At 42.7% G+C, this 20,521-nt stretch overlaps 1 protein-coding gene across 1 annotated transcript in view; it reads left to right on the plus strand.

The window, feature by feature from the left end:
• Positions 1–11,721: 11,721 nt before the first annotated feature.
• The window catches only part of LOC136003042 (cytosolic carboxypeptidase 3-like), a 33,356-nt gene continuing 24,556 nt past the window's right edge, over positions 11,722–20,521 (plus strand). Inside the window, exons 1-5 of the mRNA XM_065658326.1 lie at positions 11,722–11,932; positions 13,268–13,328; positions 14,594–14,779; positions 16,707–16,811; positions 20,104–20,242. Of these exons, the coding sequence (XP_065514398.1) occupies positions 11,861–11,932; positions 13,268–13,328; positions 14,594–14,779; positions 16,707–16,811; positions 20,104–20,242 (563 nt within the window). The 5' untranslated portion in view covers positions 11,722–11,860. The remainder of the gene's footprint in view (positions 11,933–13,267; positions 13,329–14,593; positions 14,780–16,706; positions 16,812–20,103; positions 20,243–20,521) is intronic.

A 20,521-nucleotide genomic window follows, 5' to 3' on the forward strand; every position in this document is an offset into this window, starting at 1 on the left:
TGAAGTCCAGCTGCAGAAGCAAGGCCACCCCTTGCATTTACTGTCAGTACCAGTAAGCACAGACTGGGACTGATCTGGCATTGCTTTTGTTCTAGTACTGTAGGTGGCAAGGCTGCAGGTGTGTGAGCGGGCAACCTCTCCAATTCTCACTCCCCACCCCCTGCACTGCCTCCTTTAACCTCCTTTTGGAGGATGATGACAGTGGCTGGCAAATATGTCCTCCTCTCTTGGGGCTCCCCACATGCTTATACTGGTTCTGTCTGCTGTTCATCCAAGGGTGACTGTGCCCTGCATCTCTGCTGCACACAGTGCTGGTTGCCCAGCTCCTGGCCATGCCAAATTCAAGGAGAATTTCCTTAATACAGAGATGTCCTTATTGAGGACATACCTTTGTCTGGTCAGACAGCAATGTTGGTGGCATATTGTGAAAACTGGAGCTATAAACAGAAAATAAAGGTGACTTGGGTATGTTTTCCCACTTAGATTTTTATTGGACTTTTAGATTAAGAAATACCAGAAAGCTCCTTTTATGACAATGACGTTCTTTACAAGACTGTAAAAACAGAGCCCTAAAACCCTGCCCTAGCAGCCCATGCTTCTCAGGCCTTGATGCAAAATCATTCTGAGTGAGGCTGTGCCAAAGGAAGACTCCCTTGATACAGCATCACTGTCCCATCCTGCTGCCCTTCCAGCCTTTATCTGCTTTCTTGTTGCCCTGTAAGTCCAACTGAAAGTAGGAAAAGGAGATGGAATAGCTTTTGGCTTTCCACAATGCACTGCAGAACTGCCTAATAGCACAAGGGTTGGCTTGCAAAGCCACAGCTGGCAGATGGCAGCATGCTACCTCCTCAAAAAGATCTTCCCATTGCTGGCACTGAAATACAGGGAAGTTCCTCATCCATGTAAACATTTAGAGAGTTTTCAGAAGAAGAAGAACCATGGGATTAGTATAGCAATAGCCGACATCTGAACGCAGAGCACAGGGAGCCCTGCTGCCACCCACCACCCACCCCACCATGCAGGAAGGGAGCAAAACCTTAGTGTCTGGGGCCAGAAGCAGCACAGAGGGGGACGAGATACTCATACACAGTGATGTATGTGTGTCTCAAGATCTCAGCATAAATTGCCTCTCCATGGAAGCAGTGATTTCTACTCTAGGAAATATCAGCTTCTGGTACAAACTTGGAGAAAAGCAGTTTTATAATATTTCATCTTTTGGCAGCTGTCCCATAAATAAGAACTTCCTCTTACTGGAAGCAAAGAAGGGGGCTTTGGGGAAAATATATTGTACCTTTAGCACTATCAAGTGTTATCCAAGCTCTCCACAGCTGTAGAAAAACAGTTGTTGGGTGCTGTTTTGACCATTGAAAGTCATGGCTATGACTTTGAACGACATAAGCATGGAGATACAAATAGCTTGTTTTTATTTTGTTTTGTTTTCTGAAATCTATAAAAATAAGCATCTTCAAGACAGTGTGACTCTGCCAAAAGTTAAAAATACAATTGAAGGAGAAACAGACAAAGACTGTTCCTAAACCTAAGCCAAAAAACACCCACAAAAAAACAAAAAAAAAACCAAACAAACAAACAAAAAGCTAGCTACAGCAGAGTAAGTCTAACCTGTGTTTTTTACCCTATAAACTCACTTCTCGCCTCACCTTCCAAAGAAAAGTTTAAAATGCAGAACTAAATCAAGAAAATAATTCATATCACAGACTAAATGTCACTTAGCCCTTTTTGTTCTCTCTCAGGATCTTTTTACGCTGCTTACCCCACTGTCCTGACCTAAAAAATATGCCTTCTGTCTCAAATAAGCAATGACTGCACTTGTGAATTCAACACCCTGGTCCTTCTGCTCAAAGAGATGCTATGTCCCAGGAATCTGCAAGGCAACAGGAAAGATAATTATTAAGTGATTTTCAGCCTGTGGTCTACAGTCCCCAGGGACTCTATGAACTATTTCTAAAGGGTCCAGGAAAAACAACCAAGGCAAGTAACATGCTTGTCACTGCACTTTAATTTGGTGGTCAGGAACACTCACTCCATTAGAAAATGTTTCGAAACATATTGGAAAAACAAAAAAAGACATCATCCAAGGTTGGAGGATGTCTAGGAAAGTCCATGAGCCCACCTAAAGAGCAGGAACCTGCTTCATATATACCACTTTCTGGATTATAAGTGTTTCAACTGGCTAAAGCATGGAACTGTGGCAGTTTTATATATAGCTTCTCAGCAGCATTCTGCAGCCCATGCAGAATTTTTGCTGCTGCACCAATTTCCTCAGCAGCATACATGCCAGATATCTTAAAGCCAGTGCAGTGGTTTCATCACCTTTCTAGTGCTACTTGATCTGAGCTGTTGCTATTTCACTGACTCAAGAGGCTTTGCTTTCATCTTAAAAGTAGGAAGGAACATTGTTGACCTGTTTGTTTTCTGCGTTTCAGGTCTGCTTTGCTGATTTACCCCGTCATTCCAGATGTTCTTGATTGATTAAGCAGCACCAGATCTACTCCATATTGTCCTAACCTGGGTACAGCTATCTTGCAACAGACAGACAAAAATAACCTCTATTGGGTTAATATTTGTCACATTGTGTTATTTCAGGTATCTGTTTCACGCAGAAACAGGCAACAGAGCCTACCTGCGTTGTACAACAGAGCCTGGTGCAAAGATCGCAGAGTTAATGCTCGCCAAAATAGCTCTGGATTGGGAAACAGTCTAACACCTCAGCACAGCAGCCTGGCCAGTTAATTTTCCCTGCAGAGAAACAGAGTCATTAGTGAAACTGCTGTGCTGTTCTCTAGATCCAAACTGCTATCTCAGCACAGCAGTGCTCAGGTATTCCAGCTGTAACTGGAGCCAGCTCCAGGACGTCTGAGCTATGAAGTACAGATGTGCCACCTACATGCTAGTCCAGAAATCACTGGAGGGATGCTAAATATTTTACACAAATCACATTAACTCTAGACAACAAGTTTGTATAAAGAAATAAGTGAGCAAATAACAAAATAGTTCCCATGTTCTTGTGCAGCAACATAAACCAGCCCATGTTAATGGTGGTACATTAAAAATGTAGCAAGTACAAGAAGCCATAGCAAAATAATCTATTTGCCATTCCACCAGAGGACTGCTGGGTGTCATTCCCAGCCTGAGTTAGGCAGGAAAGCAGACTGCAAACCATTGGGTTAGCTCCAGAGGGGTTTGGCTTTAGGCTATCACTGCATGCTGTGGAAATGTAAATTTAAGCTCAAGCTCCTTAATAGTGTATGCATCTTGGGTAGCTGTTCTTTAAATGCTCTGGTTTATTGATGCAGTGCTGTAGGATCAGAGTTTGCCATCAGTAAGCATACACTGTCTACTCACCTTCCCTTGCATAAAAAGAGGTCTCTCAACTTTTCCCTCCCCAGAGCATCTTCCTCCATTAGCCTTTTCCATTGCCTTCCCTATTTCTGTGTCATTTTGGAAAGCTGGTTCCTCCCAGCACTGGTGTTACAATGTTTCTTACAATCAGCCTTTATTTTGACAATTTGGGAGTGTACCCTTTAAGCTAAAGAAGACTTCTGGACGAACTGCTCCTCATAGAGGTCTTCCTAAGTCACAAGACTCTTCAGAGACTGGTTATCCCAGTGTGTCCCAGTGGTATTAAATTGGAGGCAATCCTCAGCGCAAGTCACAAAATCACTCTATACTGCCACTGAGATACATCAGCCCTGCTACCACTGACCTGCCACAAGACCCTTATCACCCCAGATGGCAGTGCTTTCATTAACTGCTTCTCCGCTGTCTGACTATAGCCAATTCCTATGGAGCTTACAGCTAAGGAAAAATTAATTATTATTTAACTTTAAAAAAATGAGGAAAAGTGATTGAGTTGGTTCCTGCAAGTAAACCCCACGTTCACAAAACAGCCACACGTGGCTGAGGCAGCCAGCAATGCCCAGTCAAGGGAGAGGAGAGGTTAGACATGTCAGCCTCAAACCCACAGCCACATTGCTACCTTGTTTATGGAAGTTCATGTATTTAGTCTCTGGTATAGAAAACCTTTGAGCCAGACCTCTGCAGGCTAGAAGTACCACCGTGAGCTTGCCCTGCATTTTGCCCTGCATTTTTCACTATTGGCAGCTGTCAGAAACACGATGATGGGTGTGTGAACCCTGGGGCTGGCCCAGTGCAGCTTGTCTTATGTCTTAAGATATTTCAAAAGCTTACTTCTGTTGTCCCTGTAGTTAGAAAGACACTAGTGAAAAATGTCGAGTGAAAAAACAATGAAACCAGTGAAAAACTGCCAGACTGAGTAGAGGGCAGGATGAGCCCTGGGAATAGCAACAGAGATTGCCAAAGGGAAGAGCAGGACAGGGCAGGCAAGGAGAGATGTGGCTGAGGTGAAAAGGGATAAAAATTATCATCGGGAGTTCATGCTCTGCCCCAAACACAGCTGACTCTGCAGACCTGGTTACAATAGATTCACAGAACAGGGAAAACTTTCTCACAGTCCCTTCCCTGGGCCAGGGACACAGCCCCTGCAGTGCCCAGCCCCCTGACTGGGATCACATTAGGCACCACCTACACATCAGCTTTCTGTGCTTAGCTATACCAGTAGCAGGGTAGAGGTCTCTAAGGATGGGATTCATCTCTCCTAACTTTCTGTATCTATAGCACAGCTGCCAAGGGAGATCTAGTCAATAAACTCACTGGACTTGAAGGAGGTGTTCATCTAACCAAACACAGGCATCTGCTCCAGTATGAGTCGTACCCTAGTCTCAGCCACATTGACTAAACCTCTAGGGACAGGGGAGAAAACACAAGGTTCCTAGCTCAGATGCAGGCATTCACATGTCATTAGAGGTGAGCATCATACTCAGAATCCAAAAATAAAATAGCCCAGAATGGAGTGAGGACCAATCATGGCACAACAGTGAGAGCAACAGTCACATCAATATGTAGCTGAGGAATGTGGATATAAGTAAAACCTGGGGGAACAAACCAAATTCTCAAAGCACTACCATAACCATTGGTTAAATAGCACATTTTTGAGTGGCATTCCTAAAACATCCAAAATACCTTAGCAAGGTTTGAAGCTTTGCTGTGCTATGCACTCTACAGCCTCATAATAAAAAGCCACTCCCTATGGCTGGAGAACATGAGTAGGAGCAGTAAAATCTGTGCATGGTCCCGACCCATTTTCTCTGATTTTCTTCTTCCCCAGCCATTTCCAGGAGAGTCTCACCATCGCTCATTTGTCTCAAGGGGTTATGCTGGAAGGCAGTAACATGATTTTGGCAAGCAGTTGTGTTAAAGCAGGGTTGCCTCAGGGTAGGGCATATATTGCTGCTTGCCAGCTTCCTGACATTGCAAGGCTAAGTTCATACCATGACATTTCAGGATTCCTTTTGGGTGATCTCAGGTTGTTTCAACATTTCTCAAGAGCTTCAGTCAAGGCTTTAAAACAGAATGGAGTAATAAAGGAAAATATTATAAATATTCCCCAAATACATGGAAAAACTTTTTCTTATATAGAAGAACCCAAGCATTTGGCAGAAATGGGAAACATACCCCCTCTAATGAAAAAAAAATATATAGAACTCCTTTTTCACGCAGTAAACACAGAAAGGATCTTAAACATTACAACAGGCTCAGATCAATTTGATAATGAAGGTAGAAGAAAATTTTAAACATGTGTTTACTTTTTTCTGTTCTCCAGGTTTGAGTCCAGGTGTGTGTTGAGTACCCATCTCCATGTGTCTTCCGGAGTTCTTTGTTCAGTCTTTAAAACAAGGTCACTCGGCTTTTTTAATCCAAATAGAAGCATCAGAGACACATGAGGGTTTATTTGCAGTTGCAGAAGAAATCTTCAAAGAAAGCCCAGGAGGCTTATTAAAGTTGGAGCTGGGGGAAAAAAAAAATCCAAACATGGACACAAAAATCAGTATTGGCAGCTAGGGATGCGACTCTCATGAGATGGCCTGATGGAAGAAAATATCTGGAAAAACAGAAGAGAGAAAAACAGAAATAACTGGATTTAAAGCAGCTTGCTTGACTAAGAACTTCTCAAATATGTGTAAAAATTCATAGATATTTACTAAAACCCATAACTGAGCCAGTTGTATAAGTATCCGGAGAGTATATTATTTTTACTCAGCTAAAAGTAGCTGGAATATTTATTCTTAAACAGTTTGCTTTCTGTAAAATGGAGGATGCACCTTTGAGAATTGTGGAATCAAAGGAAAACATGGAAAATAAGTCAGAAATAGAAAAATGTATCAACGATTGTATCAGAGAGAAACAAACTAGACTGTTACTTTCAGTGCTGCATGTTATCACTCTATAAGCAATATTAAAGCCTAAGGAAAACAAAAATAAAGGGAATCAGGTCAGTTCAGGACATGATTTATTTTGAAACTCCTCTGCAGCATGTTTAACATAAGCACATTTCACCATACCACTAAGAATAAAAATCAAGATAAATTTAAAGCACATGTGCATATTTGCAGCACCGGCTGAAAGGAACCTAATGCAAATGATTTTTTTCATTTTGTGCAACATTAAGTGACATTTTTTCACTCCTCCTTTGCCTTCAAGGACAGAGTCTTATCGAGCAATGAATAGGTGTTTAAATCATTAGCAATGAAGAGAAAAACTTGCACAAGAGTAAAGATGGACTCCACGAAGGAAAAAACAGTTTAGATTGTTGGTTATGGTTCTCAATATGCAAACAACGATTGTTGAGTCCATACTAGTATTGAAAACCTCTTTTTTTTCTTTAAAAGATTTAAACCGCGTGCTGCAAAGTGTCTGAGCATTCACATCTGAGCACCAAGTCTAAATGAAACTGTTGCTATTCACAGCACAACCAGCGTTTATACATAGAAATGCAGCAAGAAATTCAGAGCTTGTCTTCATTGCAGAGCTAAATTAACCTTATAATGTTGTAAATTGAATGTTGCCTTTATACTAAATCCTGCTGTCACACAAAACCTACACTCAAGTATGATGTGCAGCAGATAGAGAGTAGAAGCAGGTTAGTGCTGCCAGTCCTCACACGCCTTCCCATAACTTCCATGTATCAAGAAAGGATGAAATTCCCCCAGAATTCACAGTGAAACAGTTTACAGAACAATCTCCTGTATCTTTTCTGGTAATTGTAACCCAAACCAAAATGATCCCTGCAGTTGTCTGCCCCAGTAATCTATCAGAAACTCTTTCTCTTCTTTTCTCTCATAGCAGGAGCAGCAGGAGTAAAAGCATATTTTTTGCCCAAAACTGTGGTTTCAAGTGCATTAATAGGGATTTGCACACTGTGAGATCACTCAGCAGCACAAATTTAATCTTGATCACATGCGGGCATATGACTGCATTTCTGTCAAATCAGACAGAGCACATGATGGAGTTTTCACTGTCTTTCTCTATTAACATGAACTTTACGTAAGCCTGGAGAGGGTGGATGATGACTGATCTCTCGTAAAAGGCAGGCAGCATGAAGTCAGCCCGTTAACACCACTCTGAACTGATCCAGGCTGACAGAAGGAGTAAGTAGGAAGTCAGTGCTTTGCAACCTGGGGCCACGTCTTTCTGGATGCTGTTAAAAGACCCTGAAAAGCAGATGGACCGTACCAGCCAGGCAGAGCCTCCGGCACGGCAGCGCACAAGCCCAGATGCTGAGCTATACCAGCAATTTTAAAATGGATTTGCACTTGGCATCCTTGGCCAAGTCAGGTGAAGGGCCTTAGAGCTGACAAGAGAGACGCTATGGTGTTATCCCCCATTGCCCTACTTCACACAAGATTACTTCCAAGTGAAACAATACAAATTAATAGAAAATAGATCTAAATAACACTGCCTGAACGCTGCAAATGCTTCACTCTATGGCATAACCTACACAGGCAGTATTTGGGTCTCTGGATCAACAAGCAAAGCTCAGAGCCATCTCCTGGCCCTCCCTTGCAGACTGCTACCACCTCGTGGCCATTCTGTCCCCCATGTCGGCAACACCAGCCGAAACCGTTGAAAGCTAATTCTTATTTCCCCTGCTCCCTTAGCTATGGAGAAAAATTATTTTTAGGGAAAGAAGTAGCAAACCCAAAGCACTGTGGGAGAACTGTATCACTGTAGGAAAAGTAACGTTAAAGAAAAACGTGAGAAAAACCTTTTTCATAGTGTACACAAGTATGCAAAATAGCACCTACCGCTCCATTGTGCAAATACACATAAAATTATTTTAAGAAAAGATAGCATAGATGCTTTAAAAACAAATGAATAATTTGTGAATAATTATTTCTCCAACATCAAACAAATCTTTAGTGCATTCATCTTGATCCATTCAGGAACAAATTAAGACTTGAGGCAGAGAAACAGTTCGTAATATAAATCTTAAATAAAACATTTTTAATCAAGCTGCTACTAACACAAACTTTTTTTCCCAAGAAAGAATATAGCAATACATAACTTCTCACCAGAGGTACCCAAAGGCTCCTGGAGACTCCAGACTAAAGTTTAGGCTGTGATCTTCCTCCTGCCAGCTCAGCAGCAAACTTTTGAGCTCCTGTAAGGGACGATGCTGCCCAGAGGGCAGGACAGATTTATGACACAGTTTCCATTCACAGTTCTGCCACTCCATCCTCTGGGAAAAGTCACTCCTGCCTCCTATCCCTGCCCTCCCTGCCTCTCCTGTTGACTTGTCTAAAGGAAGGGTGGAATCTTTGCAAAATACAGCACCTAATGCAACATGATTCTGATTGAGATGATGATTTTTAAGTACCATGATGACAGATATAAAAGTGAATAATTGAAATATAAGCATATGGTTATTTTATTTGTTTTGTGATTAGGTTACAGAGATTATTGTTTATACAAAGGAGGCAAATCTGATCATTCAACTGGCATTTTGGGAAACCAAAAAAGCAATTCCTTAAATATCAGGATATTGGTCAGTTAATATTACTTCTCAGCCTATAAAACAGAATAATTTTTAAGGCCTGTTTCAGGATTTTTCCCCAGTACTTGCTCATATTACAAAAGTTTTCTTATGGCACACAGTAGTACTCTAACTATGGTTCCATTAAACATACAATTTTCTCTCATCATAAGCAGGGAAACATTGTGGTTCAAATCTCTCTTATCAGAGACTTAATTTCTTTCAAATGTTTTAATAGCATGAGACAGATGTTCCACACCTGCATGCATCTCAGGACCATCTTCACTACAGAGAAACATATACATTGCTTTTCAGTGCTGAAGATGCAGGGTCTGACTCTAGATGTGATTGTATAATCATATGTGGGGTGTGACTATTGCAGGGAGGAAATAACTTTCCTACATGTGTTAAGAAGCAGTGATGCCACCTCCCCCACTCCCCATTTCATGTACAAATTGATATAACCATAACACATGTTGCTGATATAGAGGTCAGAGCATTTGTCTTGTAGCAGCAAACAGCAAAACTCCCATGAGTGTTTAGTCCTGGAGATTATTTGTGGAGCTAATAGATGTTCCGTAATTATGCAGACTGAAAGTATATGGTAACATGTCCCTACTATAAGAGGCAGGTTCAAATTCTCTCTCTTCTGCTCAGTAAAGGAGTACACTTACACCCCACAGTCCCTTCTGTGACTGCATGTCATCTTTGTGACTTGCTTTGAGCAAGGCTCAGGATGCTGGGCAGTCATGGCTGCCAGTAATTCACAGAAATCCTGGGGATGGATATTCACACTCAACCAACTTAGACCCCTGTTTTAGCCACTGTTCCCTCTATAACTCATGGAGGAAAAGCAGGTCTTCCAGAAGGCAAATCCAAGCAGATCCAAAATATATTATAGTGCTCTGGATCGTTCTTTGGGAAAACCTGCCTCCATGGACAACAGAGGAAGCTGAAGGAGTCCTGCTACTTTGCTTTGGTGACTGTGACTTCCAACATCAGTTATTCCTGAAATCCTGTCTAAATTCTGCCCCTTCTGTTGGGCCTTCATTCCTCTCTTCAATCCCTGACATTGTCCTTGAAATCAACATATCAGTCTGCTCTTCTTCACACTCTACCTTCCTTCACCCTCTGATCTCCTGAGACAGGGATGGTCACCCACCGGCACCAACACCAGATTGGTCATCAGGAGCTCAGGCTGGCATCAGCAAGTGACCTGCAGGGCTGTGAAACAAATCTGGCCCTGGTCAGCAAAGAGGTTAACCTTTCCTTCCCTGGGCCCTGGGTGGTCTCATCCCAGGTTCTGGACTCCAGGCACTTCTCTGAGCCTTGTGCAGAGGCATTGTTCTGGAAGCTACTCGTTGGGGAGCCAGCCAGGAATCAGAAAGGCTGAAGAACTATGGCAAGTAAACTAGAAATTAAGAGGGCAGCCTTCACTTAAAGAAGATGCCAAGGAAGGAGGATTCACGCATGTGAATCATGGTGTTTGCAGCCCTGCTGTGGCACCGGCAATGGCATCTAAAGCTCAGTGCAACATCCTACAGCCCCTTCTACCTTTTAGATGAAAGCAATGCTTTGAAGTTATTGTAGCCATGAAACTGAAGTGATAGAGTAATGGCCAGAATGTAACAAGCAACTAGAAAACAGATTACTGAGCAGAACATCTGTCCATGAAAGGGCTAATGAAACTGTGCAGAAGGCACCTATGGTACTGTACAATAGGAATGGACAGACTGGGAAATGTCTCCTTCTGTCTCTCAGGCCAAGAGAATCTAGAGTAGATGTATCACATCATTTGTATGTCTGGTCACGGCCACGTGTAACTCATCAGAGCTCCCTGGTCATGCTTCCTCAAACTGTAGTTTGAAATTTTCAAGGAGGTGTGGACAGGGCCAAATTAAATGAAATCACAGGTTGTTGTTTGAGTTCTGCAAGTAGGCCATAGCAATTTGGCAGACATCAATTTCTCGATTCCTGCCCAGACAGGGAGACACATGCCTATGAGTTTTCCAAAGAGGCTCGACTTACTGCACAGGATGACCAGGAAGCATGAGACACACTGTACAAGCACAAAGATATGTGTGGCACACACACACGGGAAGCCCAATGCTTGCAGCATCTGCTTAGCACCCACCCTCACACAGCCTGACCAACCTGCCATGCATTTGCCATTTCTAAAGTCAAAAACATGGGTGCATTTGGTCCCATCTGACACTTAAGGACACTTGGGAAGTCTAAGCCAGACTAGCAGCTGTTTGGCTGCCATCCCACTGAAGTATAGACTACGGAGAGCCAGCGCTTCGGTGCGGTGCAGGCATGTGCTTGTGCCCTGTCTCAGCTTTGTGGGAGGACGAGTGTTTATTCTGGAGCGGCTACTCTTTGATGGGCTAGGTTGCAGGTATTGTAGGCTATAGACTGGGACAGGAGAAGGTGTTGCGTTGTTGATGTGGATGAAACTGTATTTACATTATTGCAACGTTTAATGCTGCTTGTGTTCCCTGACTTAAGGGACAGAGGATTACATGTTACAGGAGGAAAAAATACCAGTTCTCCCGCACAGCCCAAGCCAGCAGAACCACCAGAAGGGGCAAGGAAGCCGCCGCGCAGCTGCCACCACCCCGCGCATCACCCTTCTCCGGGACGGCTGTTTGCTGGGACACTGCGGCACGAACCTCTGACTTGACCCCTGCCAGCGACGGGGGGGTAACACCGGCCAGCGCCCGCCGCTCCCGGCGCCACCCCCGGGGCCGCGCTCCCCCGTAGCGGAGCCGGCAACGAACGCTCGCGAGAGCGGGGCGGGGGCGCGGGGGCGGTTGCGGCGGCCGCGCTGCCCGGTGCTGCGGGGGCCACCGCGCCGCTCTGCCTGCGGCGCCGCGGGGCGCGCCCGGAGCGGCCGGCGCTGGGAGCGGCCCCTCGGAGGTGGGAGCACGGCGGTTCCGCCGCTTCGGGATGGCCTGTCCCGCCGCCCCGGCAGCGGGGCGGGACGGGGGGAGCCGCGGCGCCAGGGAGGAAGGCAGCTCAGTAAGTCCCCTCGGCGCCTGCTCCCCTCTGGGGGCGGCCCAGATCGTGGGGATATCGGCTGTAGTTCGTTAGAAGCAATCGTTTCTTATTCTCGTAAAAAGACAAGTAGGCAGCCCCAGTGACAAACCATTTTCTACAGGCACCTGACATGCATTGCAGAGCGCTCTTGGCCGTAAACTAAATTTTGAGACCTTGACGTACATCACATTACCCAAATCCTTGTCCTGAGAGCTCATCCCTAGCGCTATCCATGTTGTTGAGACCAGTACGGCTCTTCGTTACTGAGCAAAGTAAAATCCTATGCCTCCTCTGCCTCCTCTGCATTATGATTTTATCTGTACTTTGGTTTGTGAACTGTTTTCAGTTCTTGACCTGTAAAAATCAAGCTCCTGGTCAGCTACTGGACTAGCAGGTTTTTAGAAACCCTGTTTTATATTTGCAAATATGGCGAATGTAAATAGCAGCAGTATTTTTATATAGGAGCTGAGAGTATTTTTACCAGCTGTGAAATGCATTTGATGTTATCAGCATTTATTTGCATTTCAGAAAAGAAATTCAGGTTTTAATTCAACATGATGTTAATGAAAGGGGACTAGACTGAAAACCCAGGAAATAAATGTTCTTTGTTAAGCACAGTGAAGGGGACAAGCACTGTTCTCTCAGTGCTGCCTTGCCAATGCACTTCAAACTTAACCCAGGATAACTGGTCGCTTTTCACAGCCCATGTGCACTTTGGCTGCAGAGTGGTGCTTTTTTAATTTTTGCCAAGTGTTATGCCTCAGTCCCCCAGTAACACATTCCTCACCTCCCTGTCCTAGTCCTTATTGCTTTGGGATAATTGTGGCATATATCTGGGCTGCCACTAGGGCTGTCCTAGCTATTCGTTTCCATTGCCTCTCCTGCTCTTACGTTAGTAGACTTGTTTGATGAGTTGGATCAGAGGGCTAATTAATGCAGCTGAAAAACAAACATTTTTTTCTTATATCAGTTTTCTGCTCTAGCTTTTCACACAAGAGTGGGAATACCACAACTGCACAAGAGAGGCACTGGGGAAACAAAAGAACAAAAGAGGACAAGTGAAAGCACATCTCCTTTGAACAGTGGCCAAGAATAATGACAGAATACATGACCAGTTTGTCCAAATTACTCAGGCTATATAGTAAACCAAAACTGGGAGTTGGACTAGATGACCTTTGAAGGTACCTGCCAACCCAAACTATTCTATAAATCTATGAAAACAGAGGCAGCTTTTCTCTCTGAAAATAAAAAAGAGCAAGCTGTCCTATTGTGAACTTTTGATTTCATTTTAGTATTTTAATTACTTATTTTTTTTAGGATGAAGACCTTCTTGACTCATTTGTGACTGAAGACAGTCAGCAGTGTGCTCATCTTACAGGTTAGGACCCTTTCAATTATTCCCCTACGTTTTCCTTGTGAGATCACAGGGTGGAAGAAAGTGGAAGGGGAAAGATATTAGTGCTCGCAAAACTGTCAAGCTCTAAACAAAATTGGAGGTAGGTCTAGTCACACTTTATGGTTCTTGACCTAGGTGAGTAATTATCTCAGTCCTATCTCGCACCATGCCCTTGATCACCAGTTACTGATTTGGCATTTTAGTAACCAGGTATCCATTAGAGTTAAGTATCCACTAGAGTGTAAAAATGGGTTCAGCACTTTTGTTTTTAATTCATTTGCTTTTCACATATGTTGTCATCTATACTTGAAAGTAGATTCTTCAGGTGAAGTGCTTTTCCTTATTGTGTTATTTTGTTTGTTGTGAGGAGAAGTAGATCTAGAAACCAAGTCTAAAGCTGATTAGAATTTTTTGCTGGTAAAATAAGTCCTACAGGTGCTGGTGTCTGATTCAGACCCAAAGCAAATACAAAAAAAATTTCCCATGAAAGCAAACTCTTATCTTTTGGCCAACTCTAAGCAGATAGTAGGGAGGACATGGAATGCTTTGAAAGGGGATCTTTTCATATCTATGGCAAAGAGAAGTAATTAACTCTGGGCAGTGTTGTGGTCAGTGCACAGTACCGGCAGTCCCAGTCATCTAATTACTAGATTTTTTCAAAGCCTTTTATCTGCCTGTCATGTTTTCATTCAAGTAGCTTCTCATAACTTTTAAGAAAATTCCTTGCTGACAAGCAAAAACTGCCCCCATCTCCTTCAAATGTTTCTGTTGCTTTACAGAATTCTTGATAGCATCAGATTCTTACCTCTCCTGTCGTGCTAGCCAGTACAATCTTGTTGTTGCATACACTCTGTGTGACAAGTTTTGTAGGAATAAGCTTTGTTTGTTATTTGTATATTCTTACACAGTACAGATTTTGAGTCGGGCATTGAGATTGCAGGCCTTACCATAACACACTAGTAACAAAAGCAGTAATAATAAAAGGTGCCAACATTTCCTGTAGAAACCCAAATAAGCTATTCCCTGATGCAGTTGGATACTTGATGTACTTTGTAGTTTAATTAATTAACTGTTAATTCAATGCTACTTTTAAAATCAGTGTGATTTATAGGGTGGAGCATTAAATTTACATTTCAGTGGAATGTAATTTTATTGTGCCGTTAATTTCACATAGATAATCAGTGCCGCCTGTTTCCACTTGGAAGAGCACGAGAGACTGATGTGAGGGTTCTTTTGCTTTCTTATAGATTCTGTTTGTGCTCATCTTCTTCCAAGGGCAAAACAGATTATGTTATTATCTGACTCGGAGACAGAGGTACCCCATCCTCAGGAGTCTCAGAATCTCTGTCACTCAGCACCTGCTGGTGACCAGTTTTTCTTGGTGCACTGGCCACACCAGTGTGAAGTCATCAGGAACAGAATTGAGCACATTGGTAAGTTATTGTGTTATGCTCAAAATCTAGTGCATGGGCCAAGAGGAAGCACACCTTAAATATAAATAAAGCCAAGAATGTATTGTTAGTATAAGTGAAGTAGAATCATAGAATTGTTTAGGTGGGAAAAGACACTTAAGATCATCAAGTCCTGTCGTAAACCTAGCACTGCCAAGTCCACCCCTAAACCATGTCCATAAGTGCCACATCTACACACCTTCTAAACACCTCCAGGGATGGTGACTCAGCCACTTCCCTGGGCAGCCTGTTCCAATGCCTGACAACCCTTTCCATGAAGAAATTTTTCTTAATATCCAATCTAAACATCCCCTGGTGAAACTTGAGACCATTTTGTCTTGTCCTATTACTGCCTATTGGCAAAAGAGACCAACACCCACCTCACTACAACCTCCTTTCAGGTAGTTGTAGACAGCGATCAGGTCTCCCCTCAGCCTCCTTTTCTCCAGGGTAAACAGCCCCAGTTCCCTCAGCCGCTCCTCGTAAGTCTTGTGCTCCAGACCCCTCACCAGCTTCATTGTCCTTCTCCGAACTCTCTCCAGCACCTCAATGTGTTTCTTGTAGTGAGGGGCCCAAAACTGAACACAGTATTGGAGGTGCAGCTTCACCAGTGCCGTGTACAGAGGGACGGTCACTGCCCTAGTCCTGCTGGCCACACTATTTCTGATGCAAGCCAGCATGCCAGTGGCCTTTTTGGCTAATCTTTAGAGAGAAATCATTATTAGTCCAGATCTTCTTGCTACAGAAAAAGAAAAAGTATTAATGCAGTTGAAACTGTTATACGTGTGCCTCACTCACACCCTTCTCCTGGGTTCCCCTTCCAATGCTCCTCTAGGTCAGTGGTTTTGCTGTAGAGATTTCATTCTGGTAGAGGGGAAGGGTTGTTTGTTGCAAATCATCAGTTTCTGGAGCACTTTGCTGGGAGAAATACAATATTTGTACTGATGACTTCTTCTTTCTCACTCTAGCATCCAAATAACTCTGGGGTCATTTTCATATGTTTGCTAGCACACTCTTACACCTCTCTCTTTCTTTATCAGTCTTCAGCTCCATGTTACATCTGAATGTAACATATACGGTGTTCATGAAGTGAAACAAAGCTGCAGACAGATAAATAAAAGTTCAAACGGAGCAAACCCAACAAGCCTCTGTCCTTAGGCCTTACAAACTCCATACAAATCTCATGCCCTGTTACTAGCAATGGCAGTATTATATTTCAGGGCTATGTGGTTAAATATGAATGTCAGCTAATAACTGCTTTAATGCAGTCTGTACAAAAGTCACACGACAGTGAAAACTTGAACAGTCTCTGCACTTTACAGATACAACCAATTGCAATTTAGAAGTAATCAGTGAAAATCAGAAATGCACAGAGGTGGGACTGAGCCATTTATGCCTTTATTCTGTTACCTTTGAAACGAGATCCCATTGTCTTGAATGGAATGGGATAGGACTGCTGTATTACAGTGAGGAAAGGCCTACTGTCAGAGTCTTTGACATGCCAGGCAGATGTCATGAGAGTCACATGGAGACACTGCATTATAGCCATGCAGCATCTGTGTGGTCAGCAATGACTTCTCTTTGTAGTTGGAGCTTCTGTTTTCCTAATGGTACCAGTGCCATCTAATGTTCACCATTGTCATCCTCACTGATGGTAAGAAAGCTGTACAGGAAACAGAGATATATTTGCACAGCAAAAGGTTATTCCATGCACAGGTTGTTAGGTATTTTTATTTAGAGTTATAGTGAAGATTTGTTCACAGATCCAAAAATGAGGTTCAAAAGTCGGCTTCCCTATTCATTTATGTGCAACTGATGTAAATAGGATTAATCACTTTTCAATGTGTATTATAAAGACTCTAATACAATCTTCCTGCTTGTAGTCTTCTCTGTGTCTCTTCTTTTTCAGACTGGATACCCACTAGCCCTGAGCCATTGTACACTCCAACAGGTTTGGAGGTGACACCACCATACCAAAATCCTGACAAAGGCAGTGTGGTTTATCTGGAAGAAGGTGGGTACACTGAAGAATCTTGCTGCCAGCTGTAGGCAGATGAAGTACCTGCTTTTATATCCTTTAAGAACCTAATTCAAAGCCTGATGAAATCAATATGATTTTCCATTGTTATTTTAATGCACTTCAGAATAAATGATTTTCCTATACATAGGGAAGGAAATTAGCTAAACAGCTATCTCATCAGCCATAAATTCTGTTAATGATCTCAGAAGTTCAATTCAGGTCAAGCCATTGTTCTCAGTGAATTACAGTGTGAACCAGCTTAAAATGAGTTTGTTGTGAAAATATGAGTGGTTAACAATAACTTAACAACCAAAAGAGAAACCGAAAAAGATGAGAGCTGCATAACTGCAAGACCAACTCCTAAAGTCTGTGTTGGGAAAGTATTTTGTTATTCTGTTTGCTATAGTAGTTTTGCCAAGACTTATAAACAAAATCTGGCCATATTGGATCAATGCTTGATTACAGGCTTCCAAGTCGGGCAAGGATTAATTGGACAGAATTAAAGGGAGTTAGTTGCCTTATTCAGCCATCACCAGTTGATTATCAGAGTTATTATTCCTGTGTTTGGTAAGTTGATCCAGTTGCCTTGGATGAACTTGGAACTTCTGGGATTTTGGTCCTGGGCTACTTCTACGTGTATAAGAAAGAATTATGATAGTTTTGCAATACTAGGATAACTAGATGTGAGCACAAAATTTTCAGAAGCACAAAGCTGAAAGGGATCTGGCAGCCTTCTTGAGGTCAACATAGTCAGTAAAAGCGTGCAATATACTGAAAAGCACTGGTACTCTGACATCGTGTTTATTTAGAAATTAGCTACTTCTGCAGTACAAGCATATTACCTGTCACTAGTTGGTTTCTACATTTGGCAGCCAAGAAAACTGGTAACTCCTGTGTGTCTAGGAAGGAACCTCTGTCCTCTGCAACTGGATCTTTTAATTTATTGCAAGGGATAAGATGTGAAGGAACACACTGAATCCCAGGTCCCTGCCTTTTTATAAACAAGGACAGTGATTTCTCTTATGTTCCTTTAGTTGCTGTTCTTTAAAAATGCACCTTTCCTTGTCCTTTATTACTGACTTCATGCACAGGTGACTGGATGTTCTTATTTCAGCCTGTACATCTCTCTAGCAAAGTGTATATTTTGGTATCATGGTTTTCAGACTTCATAAATGAAACTTTCCAATGAAGGAGGTGAAAACTGCTGCCTTTACATATGTCCAGTTCTCACTCCTTCTCCTGAGGAAGGACATTGTGCAGGCAGTTACAGGCAGTTTGCAATTCCTGGGCTAGGAAACATCAGGCTGAAGCAGAATATGAGCGTTTGCTATCACTGTGAAGACTCTGTGTATTTGTTGACTTTGGTGAGTTTTTAAGTGGCTGTAAGTGCATGTTCACTGCCTTGACTGTGCCGCTTTGCCCCCCAGCCTTGGGTTTGACTGGTAGCAGGACCTGCAGAGAACTTCAGAGCCCTGGAGCCTTTACTTGCCCATCCCTGCTTGCAGCAGGGAAAGTGGACTCCTTGTGCAAACTGGGATGGTGGGCACTGCAGCCAGCTGGGGGACAGGAGCAGGTGGGAGGAGGAGGACTTTGGAGCCCTGTGGAGTTTGTCGTCTCCTTTCTGTTCCTGGGACAGACACTTCCAGCTTGCTAGCTTTCCCATCTAAGTTACATAGAAATAAATGTAATTTTTGAAACCTTAAAATCCTCCCTGCAGAGAAGCTCTGTAGGGTAGGACAGGCATCTGCACTTATGCAGATTTATGACCTGACTGCTACAGATTTTGACTGGCGTGTAATGGGCCATTGCATCCTGTGAGAGATGGCGGTGGCACATTCCCGATTCCCACTGAATTTGAATTTGAATTCAGCAGGAGCTGGGAGTTACTGCCTGTCTTTGAACTACCTACTGCTGAGGTCCTACAGGCCCACCTAAAATCTGGTTTAGGAGAGAAGAATACAATCCCATGGTGACCCCATGCAGAAACATCAAAATACCATTATTTTCTTTGTGCATTCTCAGATTTTCTTTGTGCATTTCATTCCATATCATTTGACTGATACAGATGTTTCCATAACAATTTTACTGGATTAACTTCTGAAATATTTTTCTTCCTTGATGTTAAGGAAGAGGAAGGGAAGGGTTGAGAAACTGTGAATGGAATTTCATCTAAACAGAAATTATTCAAGTGGATATCCCAGCTAGCAGACCTAACAGCCCTTCTCTAATAAAAAACCCTATGGGTCTGTAGTAACTTCAGTCACGAAGAACAATACACTGAATATGGCATCTTCGCATATGGCAACAGTGATTCAAGGAATGAAAAAATGGCTTCTAGGAATCTTGGCTTTACATAACTTCCCTGAGTAGTGCTGTCAGAGCTTTAGTAACACTACAGGAGAGAATAAGACAGACAGACTGCTGCAGGATAAATCTTTAGCACAACCCCATTCAAGCAAGGGCAGATACAACTCTGATATGAAGAGGGGCTGCTGTACAGCTTTAGCCCTGTCGTGTGGTACAGGGTCAGGAAAATCCATCAGCAAGAACACAGAGAGAAGCAAGAAGACAGGAGCTGAGAAAACAACAGCTTGGTGATCAGCGTCCAGCCACCAGTACAAAGCCTTCATTTTGCTAGTTAGAAAGTTATGTAGCAGTGAATTTCACTTCTGGCAGATTGGAGTAAAAAGTTCAGTTATACCCCTGTGAATGCCTCATCTGAGGAACAGTGAATAAGATAGCAGAACAGATCAAAAGGAGCTACAGGCTCAAACTGCATGCCAAAAGTGATGTGAAAACATCACTTGCAATATAGAAGTGATTGCTGCTGGGTCTGGGTGTCATCTTTCTTACTTCTAGATGAGAATAATTGAATACAGAGATTTAAAAACAAATTGATGTCAGGAATTGTCAGCTACATGTGATTTCTGAATAGAAAAGTTGCTCATTTGACTTGTGAAAAGACCTGGGGGAGCTGAGTCATAGTTGTTCCACCTAACTCAGTTGCTTTGCCAAAATACAGAATATGAATTGCCCTTTGCTTGTACAGAGAGACACAGGTGCCTCCAAGACAGAATCAGATCTTAGGCTGACTGAAATCCATAAGATTAAGTGGGAATGGGCAGCAAAATCTTCATATAATTTCTTTTATGCTTACTTAAGATATGCTTTGAAGTTCAGCTCCATACAGTTGTCTGTTTCTAGAAGGAATTTTCAGAGGGATGCAGGTATTCCCTAAAATGGTTCTGACTGAAATGAAAGACATCTGTTCTGCTCCTTCCCTTAGCTAACAAAAAACTCTGCTTTATGTATTCCCAAGTGAGAGGTATCTGCCCCTTGAAGCAAATCGTCTACCAGAAAGAGGACAACACACTGATCTTTGAAGCACGGTTTGAGAGTGGGAATTTGCAGAAGGTGGTCAAAGTGTAAGTTTCTAATCTTTCTTTCTTTTATTAAGATGGAGTTACTGTCAGAGTTGTTATTATCAGCAGCCTATCAGTTTCTGAGCACAATGTCTTACTCTAGGTTTGTAACTTGTTTTGCATTAATTGAATAAGCTTCAAAAGTAGTTTCAGGCAGCCTTCATATGAAATGGTCTGATAGCCATTGCATAATACTGAAGGTTTTCTGTAAGTGATAATCACCCACACAAAATCAACACCTTTTTTTAAACACAGAAGTCCTAGTTATTATTAAAAGTCCTA

This window comes from Caloenas nicobarica, chromosome 1 (assembly GCF_036013445.1).
Source record: "Caloenas nicobarica isolate bCalNic1 chromosome 1, bCalNic1.hap1, whole genome shotgun sequence".
NCBI lineage: Eukaryota > Metazoa > Chordata > Aves > Columbiformes > Columbidae > Caloenas > Caloenas nicobarica.